Here is a 14683-nt window from a genome sequence, read left to right as displayed (position 1 = left end):
ATGGTCAACCAAAGAAGTTGAGTGCCGTGCTCAGCGTCATATCCAGAGGTTGTCTTTGGGAAATAGACGTATGAGTGCTGCCAGCATTGCTGCAGAGGTTGAAGGGGTGGGGGAGGGGTCAGCCTGTCAGTGCTCAGACCATACGCCGCACACTGCATCAAATTGGTCTGCATGGCTGTCATCCCAGAAGGAAGCCTCTTCTAAAGATGATGCACAAGAAAGCCCGCAAACAGTTTGCTGAAGACAAGCAGACTAAGGACATGGATTACTGGAACCATCTCCTGTGCTCTGATGAGACCAAGATAAACTTATTTGGTTTAGATGGAGGTAAGCGTGTGTGGCAGCAACCAGGTGAGGAGTGCATGGTCTGGGGCTGCATGAGTGCTGCTGGCACTGGGGGGCTACAGATCATTGAGGGAACCATGAATGCCAACATGTACTGTGACATACTGAAGCAGAGCATGATCCCCTCCCTTCAGAGACTGGGCCGCAGGGCAATATTCCAACATAACAACCCCAAACACCCCTCCAAGATGACCACTGCCTTGCTAAAGAAGGTAAAGGTAAAGGCGATGGACTGGCCAAGCATGTCTCCAGACCTAAACCCTATTGAGCATCTGTGAGGGATCCTCAAACGGAAGGTGGAGGAGCGCAAGGTCTCTAACACCCACCACGTCTGTGATGTCATCATGGAGGAGGGGAAGAGGACTCCAGTGGCAACCTGTGAAGCTCTGGTAAACTCCATGCCCAAGAGGGTTAAGGCAGTGCTGGAAAATAATGGTGGCCACATAAAATATTGAGACCTTGGGCCCAATTTGGACATTGTCACTTAGGGGTGTACTCACTTTTGTTGCCAGCGGTTTAGACATTAATGGCTGTGTGTTGAGTTATTTTGAGGGGACAGTAAATTTACACTGTTATACAAGCTGTACACTCACTACTTTACATTGTAGCAAAGTGTCATTTCTTCAGTGTTGTCACATGAAAAGATAGAATGTGAGGGGTGTACTTACTTTTGTGAGATACTGTATATATACACACTATATTTCCAAAAGTATTGGGACACCTGCCTTTACACACACATGAACTTTAATGGCATCCCAGTCTTAGTCCATAGGGTTTAATATTGAGTTGGCTCCACCCTTTGCAGCTATAACGGCTTCAACTCTTCTAGGAAGGCTGTCCACAAGGTTTAGGAGTGTCTATGGCAGGGTTGGGGAACCTTTTTTCTGCCAAGAGCCATTTGGGTATTTATAAAATCATTTGGGGGCCGTACAAAATTATCAACTTAAAATGTGCCTATTATATTTGGTCAAACATTTAATTAACTCACGCCTAATGTGATGGCTGCAACTGCTTCTCTTTAGTGAGGTGTGTGATGTTAGCTGGTATTGATGATGTTGCTACTGGCAACTGGTTTTCCAGGTTTTGCGTTGGTCAGTCTGGAGCACATTCGACTCTTTGTGGTGGTAAGAGTGGAAAAGAACTGTTGGCAGGTACAGCTGGCTGGTACTGCTGGCTCAGGCTGGTACTGTGCTGTAGGTACTGCTGGCTGGTACTGCTGGTTCTGCTGTGGGTATTGCTGGCTCTGGCTGGTACTGATGGATCTTGGAGCCCCCTTAATGCAGAGTGATTAGTGCCCCATCAATGCAGAGTAATTACTGCCCCCTTAATGCAGAGTGATTAGTGCCACCATCAATGCAGAGTGATAAGTGCCCCCATCAATGCAGAGTGATTAGTGCCCCCATCATTGCAGAGTGATTAGTGCCCCCTTAATTTAGATTGATTAGTGCCCCCTTAATGCAGAGTGATTATTGCCCCCATCAATGCAGAGTGATTAGTGCCCCCCTTAATGCAGAGTGATTAGTGCCCGGGAATTAGAGCGCCTCCTGATTAAAAAGAGCAGGGTTCTTCTCCTTACCTGGCACGGGCGCTCTCATACGAAGTCACGCCTCCTGGACCGACTCCTATGATAGACGTCACCACTGTGCTGTCTATCACAGGTAGGAGGTGTGAATTCGTATGACACCGGCCACGCCGGGTAAGGAGAAGAACCCTGCTCTTTGTAATCAGGAGGCGCTCGCCCTCCCCTTCCCCTCTGGAGGAAGCCCAATGGTAGGGCCGGCCCTGGGCGCCCCCGCCCAGGATCGGCCATGCAAAGTGGGGACAGTGTCCTCAGTCCGGGGATGTCTGGTCACCCTATCACAGGGGGATGGATCAGATGACTGCGGGCCGCAGGTTCCCCACCCCTGGTCTATGGGAATGTTTGACCATTCTTCCAGAAGTGCATTTGTGAGGTCAGGCACTGATGTTGTAGAGAAGGCCTGGCTCACAGTCTCTACTTTAATTCATCGCAAAGGCGTTCTATCGGGTTGAGGTCAGGACTCTGTGCAGGCCAGTCAAAGTTCTCCACCCTAAACTCTCTCATCCATGTCTTTATGGACCTTGCTTTCTGCACTGGTGCGCAGTCATGTTGGAACAGAAGAGGCCATCCCCAAACTCCTCCCACAAAGTTGGGAGCATGAAATTGTCCAAAACGTCTTGGTATGCTGACGCCTTAAGGCCCCTTTCACACAGGCGGACCGTTCAGATCCGTCTGTCAGTTTTTTTGGCAGATCTGAACGGTCACCCCATCCATCTCTATAGGGCATCGGATGTCAGCGGAGACATGTCCGCCGACATCCAATCTGTCAAATCTGGACGGATGGAAACCCTATTTTCCATCCGTCCAGCGGATGGGATCAGATGAGAATGGACAGACGGTCCGTTCCCATCCGATTTCCCCATAGAGATGCATGGGGACCTGACAGCTGTGTCTCCGCACACAGCGCGGAGACACAGCTGTCATCCTCCTGCTCAGGGGGGGATCGGCAGATCGATCCCCCGCTGAGAAAAACGGAGTCCGCCTGAGGGACTCCGTGTGTGAAAGAGCCCTTAGAGTTCCCTTCACTGGAACTAAGGGGCCAAGCCCAACCCCTGAGAGTCAACCCCACACCATAATTCCCCCTCCACCAAATGATTTGGACCAACGCCCAAAGCAAGGTCCATAAAGACATGGATGCACAAATCTTCTTCATGTCTGTGAATCACCTTCTATAGGGAGAAGCCAGGGAATCTTTTTCATGTTCATGAATCACCTTCTATAGGGAGAAGCCAGGGAATCTTCATGTCCCCGTATCACCTTCTGCAAGGAGAAACCCATGAATCTTCTTCATGTCCATGAATCACCTACTCCAGAGAGAAGCCAGCGAATCTTCCTCATGTCCATGAATCACCTTCTGCAGGGAGAAGCCAGCGAATTTTCCCCATGGCGGAGGCCCCCCTCGCGCCTTATTAATGGGGTGACCCATTTCTGAACACACTGAATTTTAGTATAAAAGAAGACTCAGGAGAAAATGTTCTCTTCAAAATTTTATTACAGAACAATCCACCCGTCCCCCAGAAAAATGTTATTTATCAGATAAAATACAAATATACAGAAAGCAGAAAACGTTTGGCGTCGGCTTCACATTCATCTCGTCAGTTTTTACATTACAGTTCTACGACCCAAAAAAATCCCCACCCCCATCATAAAATCTACAAAGTCCTATCCAAACCACAGAAGAATATGTGATAATGGATGAAGATACAACGCGGATCACACAAACTTATTACAAAGAGATCTGAAAGACAAAACTGTATCCAAAATGTAACAATATAAAATATCCAGGCTGGAATATTCCTCTATAGGAGGGGCTCCAAACTGCGACCTGGGGGCCAAATCCAGACGCTGCAAGATTAGATCTGTCCCTCTGATGTAAGGGGGGCTCTGATAGGGATCCTCATGAAGGGGGAGCTCAGATGGGGACCCTGATGTAAGGTGTCGTCTGATGGAGACCCTGATGTAAGGGGGGCTCTGAATGGGGACCCTGATGAAAGGGGATGTTCTGATGGGGATCCTGATGAAAGGGGGACTCTAATTGGGTCCCTGATGTAAGAGAGGCTCTGATGGGGACACTGATGTAAAGGGGGCTTTGATGGTGATCTTGATGTAAGGTCTCTGATGGAGACCCTGATGTAGGGAATGCCCTGAAGGGGACCCTGATGAAAGGGGGGCCTCTGATGGAGACTCTGATGTAAGAGGGACTCTGATAGGGACCCTGATGTAAGGGGGGCTCTGATGGGGAACCAGATGTAAGGGGGCTCTGATGAGGGCCCTGATGTAGGTGGAGCTCTAATGGGGATCCTGATGTAAAGGAGGCTTTAATGAGATCCTGATGTAAGGGGGGCTCTGATGGAGATTCTGATTTATAGAGGGCTCTGATGGGGACACCGATGTAAGGGGGGCTCTGATGGGGAACCAGGTTTAAGGGGGGCTCTGATTAGGTCCCTGATGTAAGAGGGGCTCTGATGGGGACCCTGATGTAGGTGGAGCTCTAATAGGGACCTGGATGTCAAGGGAGCTCTAATGAGGACCCTGATGTAAAGGGGGCTATAATGGGGACCCTGATGTAAAGGAGGCTTTGATGGGGATCCTGATGTAAGGTGGGCTCTGATGGGGACACTGATTTGAGGGAGGCTCGGATGGGGACACTGATGTAAGGGGGGGGGCTGCCTGGGACACTAGTGTTGAGGGGGGGCTCTGATGGGGAACCTAATGTAAGGGGGTAATCTGATGGGGAACCTGATGTAAGGGGGCCTAAATGGGGACCTAGATGTAAGAAGTGGGCTCTAATGGGATCTCTGGTGTAAGGGAGGGGCTCTGATGGGTGCTGAAGTTTTTTCTCTGGTATTCTAAATCATAACATGTTCATTAACAAAAAAAAAAACCTGCAATTTTAACATTTTCTTGTATTTAAATGTAATGCTTTCATTTTGCCGGTGAATATTGGTTACACATATGATGTGGCCCTCATCCAGAGTAGTTTGGAGACCCCCCCAGACCCCCCCCCCCTGCTCTATACACACAGCGATATGATAATCAGTTATTGAGGCATCACTCAATATTTCCAGAAGCAGTATATCGGATCAGGATGCAATTTAAAAACAAGAATAGTTCTCTACTAAAAAAAAAAAAAGAAAAGTTTAGCACCTCGGATGGAGAAGACTATTTTACCGGTTATCCTTTCTGTTCAGAATCTCTTTTAGCAGACAATCCTTACCGTGTCCTCTTCAGGTTGGACAGGCTGTCATCAGCTCTTATGGAAGTGTCCATCGAGACATCGCTAAAAGCCGGAGATCATTCTCAGCTACGGAGAGAGAGGTGTCGCTGCAAATGAATTCTTAAGCCCCGTACACACATAGCGATTGTCGGCCGTAAATATTCGGCCGCCGAACGATAGGCCGATTGTAGGCTTGTTAGTATGATGCTTCCAACAGCGCATTTTCGGCCGAACAGAATCTGTCGTGCAAGCATTAAAATTTTTGTTGGCCATCACCAGAACGGCCGATTGTTCGCCAGTCAGTACAGAATTCGGCCGACAGACAGCAGATTTGCAAGGCTGGGCATGCTCAGAGAAGAAAAAAGACAGGGAAAGTTATCCATCACATGACATCACTTCTGCAGTCGGCTGTTGTTGGCCGACAAAATTCGTGTGCATTCTTTTGCAGTTTTCAACAGACACGACAGCCCTGGACAAAAGACGGCTGATCGTTCGGCCGACGATCGGTACGTGTGTACAGGGCTTTAGGGCAGGGTGAGAAAAGGATTTGTAGAAGGCGACCAAACTTAGTAGAACTTTGAAGTGTAGAGTGAATACGGTCAGCCTGCATCATGAGGAGTCAAAGTTCCCTTAAGATATTAAAGCAAGAATAGGATGACGGCACACTTCACTCTAAAATGGACCTTACATTGGTCCATACAATCTGTATGGCTGAATTTGCATCGCATGTGATTTTCAGAGCAGTGTGGTGCGAATCACATGCAATGTCGGACATCGCTATAGTGTGAACGGCACTCAAAGAACGTAGAACAGTTATGACGACCCAGTTCAAGGGAAGCTCCTGATTTACAGGTAAAGGGACGTCTTCTCTCTCTGGTCCTGGGCTGCAAAGAAGATCTCCATCATGAGTTGGGTATAAACAAGAATGTTCCTTGTCTAAACATTTCTTGGAGCAATTAGGTTGGGTTTGGCCCATTTGGGTTGTTCTCTGATCTTTTAGCACCCATTGAGTTGTTGGAAGGCCATTCCTTTACTGCAGAGGAGGATCAGAATATGTTGCCCCTGATCAATGGCCTGGTAGTGCAAATATCTCTGCCTTCTGACCATGGAGGTGGTAATGGACGTTCTATAGTAGCTTAATACCTCACACGAGGCAGGGAACGCACAAAAAAAACATAACCCCCCCCCCCAGTTCTCTAGTTCACTGGGTTGGTCACCCAGTTCAAGGAAAGTGCCTGATCTACTCGTACCATGATGTCTTCTCTCTGGTCCTGGGCTGAAGCAAAAATATCCATCATAGGTTGGGCATGAACAACAATGTTCACGGTTTGAAGATCTCTTGGTTATGGCCCATTTAGATTGTTCTCTGATCGAAGTCACTTATTGAATTGCTGGAAGGCCAATCCTTTGCAGCAGAGAAGGATCAAAATACATTGCCCCTCAGCAGTAGAGGAGATATCTCTCTGCTTTCTGATCATAATGGAGGTAAGGGACCATCTATAGTAGCCTAAAGATTCACAGGAGGCAGGGAGGACACAAAAATCATAAAAACCAGCACCCAGTTCTCTAGTTCACTTGGTTGACTACCCAGTCCAAGGAAAGCTCCTGATCTACTTGTACCATGATGTCTTCATGCTCTGGTCCTGGGCTGAAGCGGAGATGACCATCATAGGTTTACCATAAACAAAATGGCTCAGAGTCTGAGCATCTCTTGGGACAGTAAGGTCAGTTATGGCCAATTTAGGTCGTTCTCTGACCTTCCACACTAATCAGGGAAGGATCAAAGTATAATATGTCTCATCAGTGGCCAAGTAGCGCAGTAGGTCGAACAAAAAAAGGAAACATTTCCCCAACCACTGATCATGAGATGGGTCAGTGACCATCTATGGTAGCTTAGAGCCTTACAAGATGCAGGGAGGACACAAAAGGTCAAGGTAGTCCTCAGTTCTCTATACATTCAATGCCGAAGCAGGACCAGTGTACATGAAGTTCTCCAGACACTTCCTGACCTCTAGAATAGAAGTAGATATTATTATCTGAGAAGCTGTAGGCTACATTAGAGGAAAGGAACTGCCCAAGGCTCCAGGTGGTGAACAAGGTGGACAGTGTCCTCAAAACTGTTATAACAGAAGACCAGCAGTCCCTCCACATTCAGGACATTTATAGGAGGGGTGACACCTTACCTACATTTTGCAGCTCCTCAAAGTGGAAATATCAACCAAACTTTTCAGTTTTTGGGTTTATATAGGGAGGTGAATGGGTAGAACCCTTATCAGGAACGTGTTGCTGTGTCTGGGCAGAAGAGATTTCAGCCTCAGAAGAAACTTCAAAAAGGTAAAGAGAATTCCCACATTGACACACAGGTGTCCTCCATAGGAAGATTTTATCTTCACCTCCCAGCTCCGTGTCTGCCAATGGTGGGGATCCCTCTCACTTTAAGTCTTAGTGCCATTGAGACAAGAAGTGAGGGGAAAGACCTACCCAATGGGGGCACAGAACTAAGAACCAGACAAGGGTCTAAAGTGAACATTTTGGATGGAGTTCTATTTTGAGGACCTGAGAAGGGTGGCTGTGACTTTGGCCACACTAAAATTAAGTTTTGAGAGAGGAAAGTTCTGAGATCTGGTTTTAAAAATGATTTTAAAATTATCATCTGGTACAGAAAAACACAGAACCACCAGCAAATCCCTTCATAGTGTTTGGTTTATCATAATGCACAGTCCTCTTTAATACTCGGGAACCCCAACATGAGGGTCTCCCCACCAAAACTTCCAGCTCAGCCTACCGCTTCTAAAACAGGCTCAAGTGGGAGGAGCAAGTGGGCGGAGATGGGAGTTGACCCTTTTAACAAAATGCAGATGATCCCTGAGTAATCATGAATCACAAAGTTCAGTGTATTGGGGGGGGGGGGGAGGGGTAACATGTCAGTTATGATACAGAAAGACATCCAAAGTTACAAATCAAATATTGAAGAAGCCTTCAGTACTGAAATCCACAACAAGTTCTACACGACTATAAAAAGCCAAAAAATCAGCAATCAAACAACCACACGAATTGTAACAGTCGGTAAACCAGGATGTAAGAAGCATTTCCCATGAGAAAGGAGAAAGAACATTCCGGCCTTTCTGAATGAAAAGGTAAAATCAAACCAGTTCAGAATTTTCCAGAACATCGTCCATTCTTACAAAGTGTTCTAATCAATATCACTAATTCAGATTTACGCTTCGTCTGAAAAACAAAACTTCTCTTTCCAAAATTCAGGGCTTGTTTTTGCATCAGTGCTTACAAGAAAAAAACCTGTGTGACTCGGTGATATCAGTGAGTGTCTCCTGTCACCTGTGTGTGACCCGGTGATATCAGTGAGCGTCTCCTGTCACCTGTGTGTGACCCGGTGATATCAGCGAGCGTCTCCTGTCACCTGTGTGTGACCCGGTGATATCAGTGAGTGTCTCCTGTCACCTGTGTGTGACCCGGTGATATCAGTGAGCGTCTCCTGTCACCTGTGTGTGACCCGGTGATATCAGTGAGCGTCTCCTGTCACCTGTGTGTGACCCGGTGATATCAGTGAGCGTCTCCTGTCACCTGTGTGTGACCCGGTGATATCAGCGAGCGTCTCCTGTCACCTGTGTGTGACCCGGTGATATCAGTGAGCGTCTCCTGTCACCTGTGTGTGACCCGGTGATATCAGTGAGTGTCTCCTGTCACCTGTGTGTGACCCGGTGATATCAGCGAGCGTCTCCTGTCACCTGTGTGTGACCCGGTGATATCAGCGAGCGTCTCCTGTCACCTGTGTGTGACCCGGTGATATCAGCGAGCGTCTCCTGTCACCTGTGTGTGCTCCGGTGATATCAGTGAGGGTCTCCTGTCACCTGTGTGTGCGCTCCGGTGATATCAGTGAGGGTCTCCTGTCACCTGTGTGTGACCCGGTGATATCAGCGAGCGTCTCCTGTCACCTGTGTGTGCTCCGGTGATATCAGTGAGGGTCTCCTGTCACCTGTGTGTGACCCGGTGATATCAGTGAGCGTCTCCTGTCACCTGTGTGTGCTCCGGTGATATCAGTGAGCGTCTCCTGTCACCTGTGTGTGACACGGTGATATCAGTGAGGGTCTCCTGTCACCTGTGTGTGACCCGGTGATATCAGCGAGCGTCTCCCGTCACCTGTGTGTGACCCGGTGATATCAGCGAGCGTCTCCCGTCACCTGTGTGTGACCCGGTGATATCAGTGAGCGTCTCCTGTCACCTGTGTGTGACCCGGTGATATCAGCGAGCGTCTCCTGTCACCTGTGTGTGCTCCGGTGATATCAGTGAGCGTCTCCTGTCACCTGTGTGTGCTCCGGTGATATCAGTGAGCGTCTCCTGTCACCTGTGTGTGCTCCGGTGATATCAGTGAGGGTCTCCTGTCACCTGTGTGTGCTCCGGTGATATCAGTGAGGGTCTCCTGTCACCTGTGTGTGACCTGGTGATATCAGCGAGCGTCTCCTGTCACCTGTGTGTGACCCGGTGATATCAGTGAGGGTCTCCTGTCACCTGTGTGTGACCCGGTGATATCAGTGAGCGTCTCCTGTCACCTGTGTGTGCTCCGGTGATATCAGTGAGTGTCTCCTGTCACCTGTGTGTGCTCCGGTGATATCAGTGAGGGTCTCCTGTCACCTGTGTGTGCTCCGGTGATATCAGTGAGGGTCTCCTGTCACCTGTGTGTGACCCGGTGATATCAGCGAGCGTCTCCTGTCACCTGTGTGTGACCCGGTGATATCAGTGAGGGTCTCCTGTCACCTGTGTGTGACCCGGTGATATCAGTGAGGGTCTCCTGTCACCTGTGTGTGACCCGGTGATATCAGTGAGCGTCTCCTGTCACCTGTGTGTGCTCCGGTGATATCAGTGAGCGTCTCCTGTCACCTGTGTGTGCTCCGGTGATATCAGCGAGTGTCTCCTGTCACCTGTGCAGAGCCGGATACCAACTTGGTATGTTTTATGGTTCTTCTAAAAGGAATACATACACATCTGATATGATTACCATGAGGCTGCATATACCAATGCATACATTTTTACACAGAGACTGCATTATGTACCTTCAGCATGTACATTCAGACACAACCAAACCATCTAGATGTACACTAAATGGCCAAAATGTATAAGGACACCAGACCACCACACCTATTTGAGCTTAGTGTTGGAACATCCAATTCCAACACTATTGTCATCCTTTCTCTTGGGTCCACACAAAGCTTGGGATGAGGAAGAACCCCCCCCCCCCCCCCCCATTAGTTTCAGCACCAGGTGAGCCAAGTAACCAAGCATACAGAGGTTGGGAGTGGTGGATAATCTTTTTGTCATTACTTAGAGGTTAAACCCCTCACTCCATCCTTAGGAACATACAGTCTCTACTGCGTGCTCTCATTTAGCCAAAAGAGCATTTGTGAGGTCAGGTACTAATGTTGGATGAGAAGACCAGGTTCACACACTGGGCCCCATGTTGGACACCAATAAAGAGCTGGCTCACAATCAGCATTCCAATTCATCACAAAGGTGATCAGTAGGGATGAGGTCAGGGCTCTGTGCAGGACACTGGAGTTCCTCCACACCAAACTGGTCACACCATGTCTTTATGGAGCTGGCTTTGTACACAGGGGAACATTCATGACAAAGCAGAAAATGGTCTTCCCCTATTAGGTGTGGAGGATCTCAAGTGTCCTGCACTGAGCCCTGTCCTCAGCCCTCCTGAACACCATTGAAATGAATTGGAAGGACTGAAAGAGAGATCTTCTCATCCAACATTAGTACCAGACCTCATAAATAGGAAATGGCACCACATTACGGAGGCAAAGAAAACAAATCCTAAATGAAGTGTGAAACCGGCTCCGTAAAGACATGGTTTGACCAGTTTGGTGTGGAGGAAGTTGAGTGCCCTGAAGAGAGCCCCGACCTCATCCTTACTGAATGCCTTTGGAATGGACTGGAATGCTGACTGTAAGCCAGGGGTTTTTGGGGTTTTTTTTGGTGACCGTTTGGCCTAACATGCAAGCCAGGTCTTCTCATTCAACATCAATACCTGACCTCACAAATGGAAACAAATTCCCACAGACATCCTCTATAGACTTGTAGAAGGCCTTCCCAAAGAGTGGAGGCTGTTATAACCAGGAAGGTGGGGTAATGGCCATGGTTTTGGAAAAAGATGTTCAACAAGCCTATACAGGTAGAACGGTCAGTTGTCCACAAGTGCTTTAAAAATGTGCTAAAGCAATTGGAACACCAATTTGCGAGAGAGGTCTTCTCATCCAATATTAGTACCTGCCCTCAGAAACTGCCACAAATTCCAACAGACACCCTCTAAAATCTTGTGGATAGTCTTCCCAGAAGGGTGGAGGATAATATAGCCACAAAGAAAGCCAACTGTATAAAGTGTAGAGCCAGCTCCATGAAGACGTGCTTTGCCCAGTTTGGTGTGGAGGAACTGTAGTGTCCTGCAAAGAGCCCTGACCTCATCCCTACTGATCACCTTTGGGATGAATTAGAACACCGATGATGAGCCAGATCTTCTTATCCAACATCAGTACCTGACCTCAAAAATAATATTTTGACTAAGTGGGCAATGTAAGTAAAAAGTTCCAGTTTACCCCCAATGTGTTCAGTAGGGTTGAGGTCAGGGCTCTTTGCAGGACACTCAATTTTCTCCACATCAAACTGGTCACACCATGTCTTTATGGAGCTAGCTTTGTACAGGGGGGGGCACAGTCATGTCTTTATATAGCTGGATAGTACACAGGGCCACCATCATGCTGGAACAAAAAAGGGTCTTCACCAAACTGTTAAACAAAAGATTGGAAAAGCACAACTGTCTACGTCTTTGAGTTATTTTGTTTGTTCCAGTAAGGACTGTGCCCCCACCCCCCCCCCCATACAAAGCCAGTTCCGTAAAGACATGGTGTGACCAGTTTGGTGTGGAGGAACTCCAGTGTCCTGCACAGAGCCCTGACCTCATCCCTACTTTGGGATGGTAAACATCAATGGTGAGCCAGGTCTTCTCATCCAACATCAGTACCTGACCTCACAAATAGGCACAAATTCCCATAGACACACTCCAGAATCTTGTGGAAGGTATAGCCATAAAGTGGGCAACTTCATATTAATGCCCATTGATTTGGAACGGGATGTCCAACAAGCTAACATAGGTGTGATGGGTGGAGGAACTTGTGTCTCCTGCACAGAGCCCTGACCTCAACCCTACTGAACACCTTTGGGATGAATTTGAACTTTTTACTGCCATTGCCTACTCAGCCCAAAAGAACATTTGTGAGGGCAGGTACTGTTTTCTGGATGAGAAGACCTAGCTAACAAATCAGAAGGGTTGAGGTCAGGTACTATTTATTTGTGTTGGACACTCGAGTTCCACAAACTTTTGCCCATATGAGGTCTTTGTGTTGTGTTCTGCTCTTCTGAATGTGTTCACATCAAATCAACCACCTGAAAGAAGTAGAATGCATACATCAGCATTATCCATCCTATACAATGTTTAATATCCTTTAATAATCAGCTGTGCTTTTTTAATACCACAAATATATAAAAACAGAAGTCCTGGAAGACCTGGCTTAGAAACCGATATATTAGAGACAATTGGTGAAGAGGAAAAGGCCGAGGCTCGGCCCGGGCCAAAGAAACTTTCTATCATTTCAAATCCAGAGCTAGAAAAATGTAAAATGTAATCTCACAGCAACTGACTTTTATCTCCATTCCTCCCATCTTCTGGTTTTATAAAATCCTCAGTAGAAATCATCAACAAAAATGTTGGAGACAGTTTTTTGTTTTTCAACGTAAGGAAGGAAAGAGAACGGTAAATTCTAAAAGTGCTTTTCGTCTTTCCTTTGGGGGGGAATTAAAGTGCATGTGTTCTAAAAAATAAGAAGCATCCTCATAATTGCATTGCCATAGCAACCAAATTCCAACGTTTATATACCAAAGGCTTAAACCTAACACATACATTTCTTTTATCAAACTGAAAAAATGGGCGATTTAAAAGAACACAAAAAAATGGCAGAAAGATTTTAGCTTACAGAAAAAAATAAAATTTCACGCTGCATGAAATCGACCCAAAATAGGCTCAAGGGAATCTCAAACTGGGAGTCAACCAGCGGGATTCTTGGTGAAGGACTGGAAGACAAAGCTTGCATCCTTTGTTGTCATCACTTTGGCCCATACGCCCGGCATTGGAAAGCCTAGATAGAAAGTTTGACATGAAACAACAAAATAATTAAATGATACAATCTTGGCGACAGAAACAGATCTGAGAAGAGTGAAAGCAAAACTGGAGAAAGAAGAAGAAACTGCTTGACAATAACAACGTAAAGATGCCAGAACAGTGCATAAGTCAGTAATATCCAAATCAGTGCTTATTGATCAGCCGGAATTTGGGTCAGCAGATCTCATCCACAAGCTTGGATCCATTAATCCCTCTATAAGTGACTCTCCCGGGTCGGACTAGGACTCCATGGTTGGGTTTGCATTGGAAGTATCGTTGCTCTCCGACAGACCCATCATTTTTGCCTTTGGCAGAGCGGAGTTCCAGGCCCAGCCAGACGCCGGGGGCAAAATCAGTGGGGCCGATGTACCGGATGACGGCCATTTCATTAGAGCTGGTCAGGAGAACCTGGGAGCCTTTGTGTAGCTTAACCCCTCCGTCACTAGTGCTGGTAGAGCTGGTGCTGCTCCAACTACGGCGGAGTGTCGGCTTCCTGGGTCTGGTCATATGGTGAAAGGAGAGAAACATTTGTTATTTTTTCTCTCAAAGTGAGATGCAGTAGATCCTAAAACAGTCTGCTGAAGTCCCTACATTTTCATATATACCTAAATAATACATTGTCATATAATATAATACCATGAGGAAAAGAATGATTTGTTCCCCTGCAGATTGTGTAAGTTTGCCCACTTACAAAGAAATGGGGGGTGTATAATTTTTATCATAGGTGTATTTTATATGATAGAGACAGAATATCAACCAAAGATCCAGAAAAACACATGGTACAAATGTTATAAATGGAGATGAAGTTCAGCGAGAAAAAAAAAAAAAGTATTTGATCCCCAAGCAAAATATGACTTAGTAGTTGGTGGAGAAACCCTTGTTGGAAGCACAGAGGTCAGACGTTTCTTGTAGATGGGAGCACAGAGGTCAGACGTTTCTTGTAGATGGAAGCACAGAGGTCAGACGTTTCTTGTAGTTGGGAAGCACAGAGGTCAGACTTTTCTTGTAGTTGGGAAGCACAGAGGTCAGACGTTTCCTGTAGTTGGGAAGCACAGAGGTCAGACGTTTCTTGTAGATGGGAGCACAGAGGTCAGACGTTTCTTGTAGATGGGAGCACAGAGGTCAGACGTTTCTTGTAGTTGGAAGCACAGAGGTCAGACGTTTCTTGTAGTTGGGAAGCACAGAGGTCAGACGTTTCTTGTAGTTGGAAGCACAGAGGTCAGACGTTTCTTGTAGATGGGAGCACAGAGGTCAGACGTTTCTTGTAGATGGAAGCACAGAGGTCAGACGTTTCTTGTAGTTGGGAAGC

General features: G+C 47.0%; 1 protein-coding gene across 1 annotated transcript in view; it reads right to left on the bottom strand.

The window, feature by feature from the left end:
• Positions 1-13262: 13262 nt before the first annotated feature.
• The window catches only part of CLIP4 (CAP-Gly domain containing linker protein family member 4), a 149934-nt gene continuing 148513 nt past the window's right edge, over positions 13263-14683 (bottom strand). Inside the window, 1 exon segment of the mRNA XM_082249783.1 lies at positions 13263-13873. Coding sequence (XP_082105909.1) covers positions 13549-13873 — 325 coding nt within the window. The 3' untranslated portion in view covers positions 13263-13548.

This window comes from Pelophylax lessonae (assembly GCF_965119305.1).
Source record: "Pelophylax lessonae genome assembly, chromosome: 3".
Lineage (NCBI taxonomy): Eukaryota > Metazoa > Chordata > Amphibia > Anura > Ranidae > Pelophylax > Pelophylax lessonae.
This window is presented reverse-complemented; position numbering and strand designations above follow the sequence as displayed.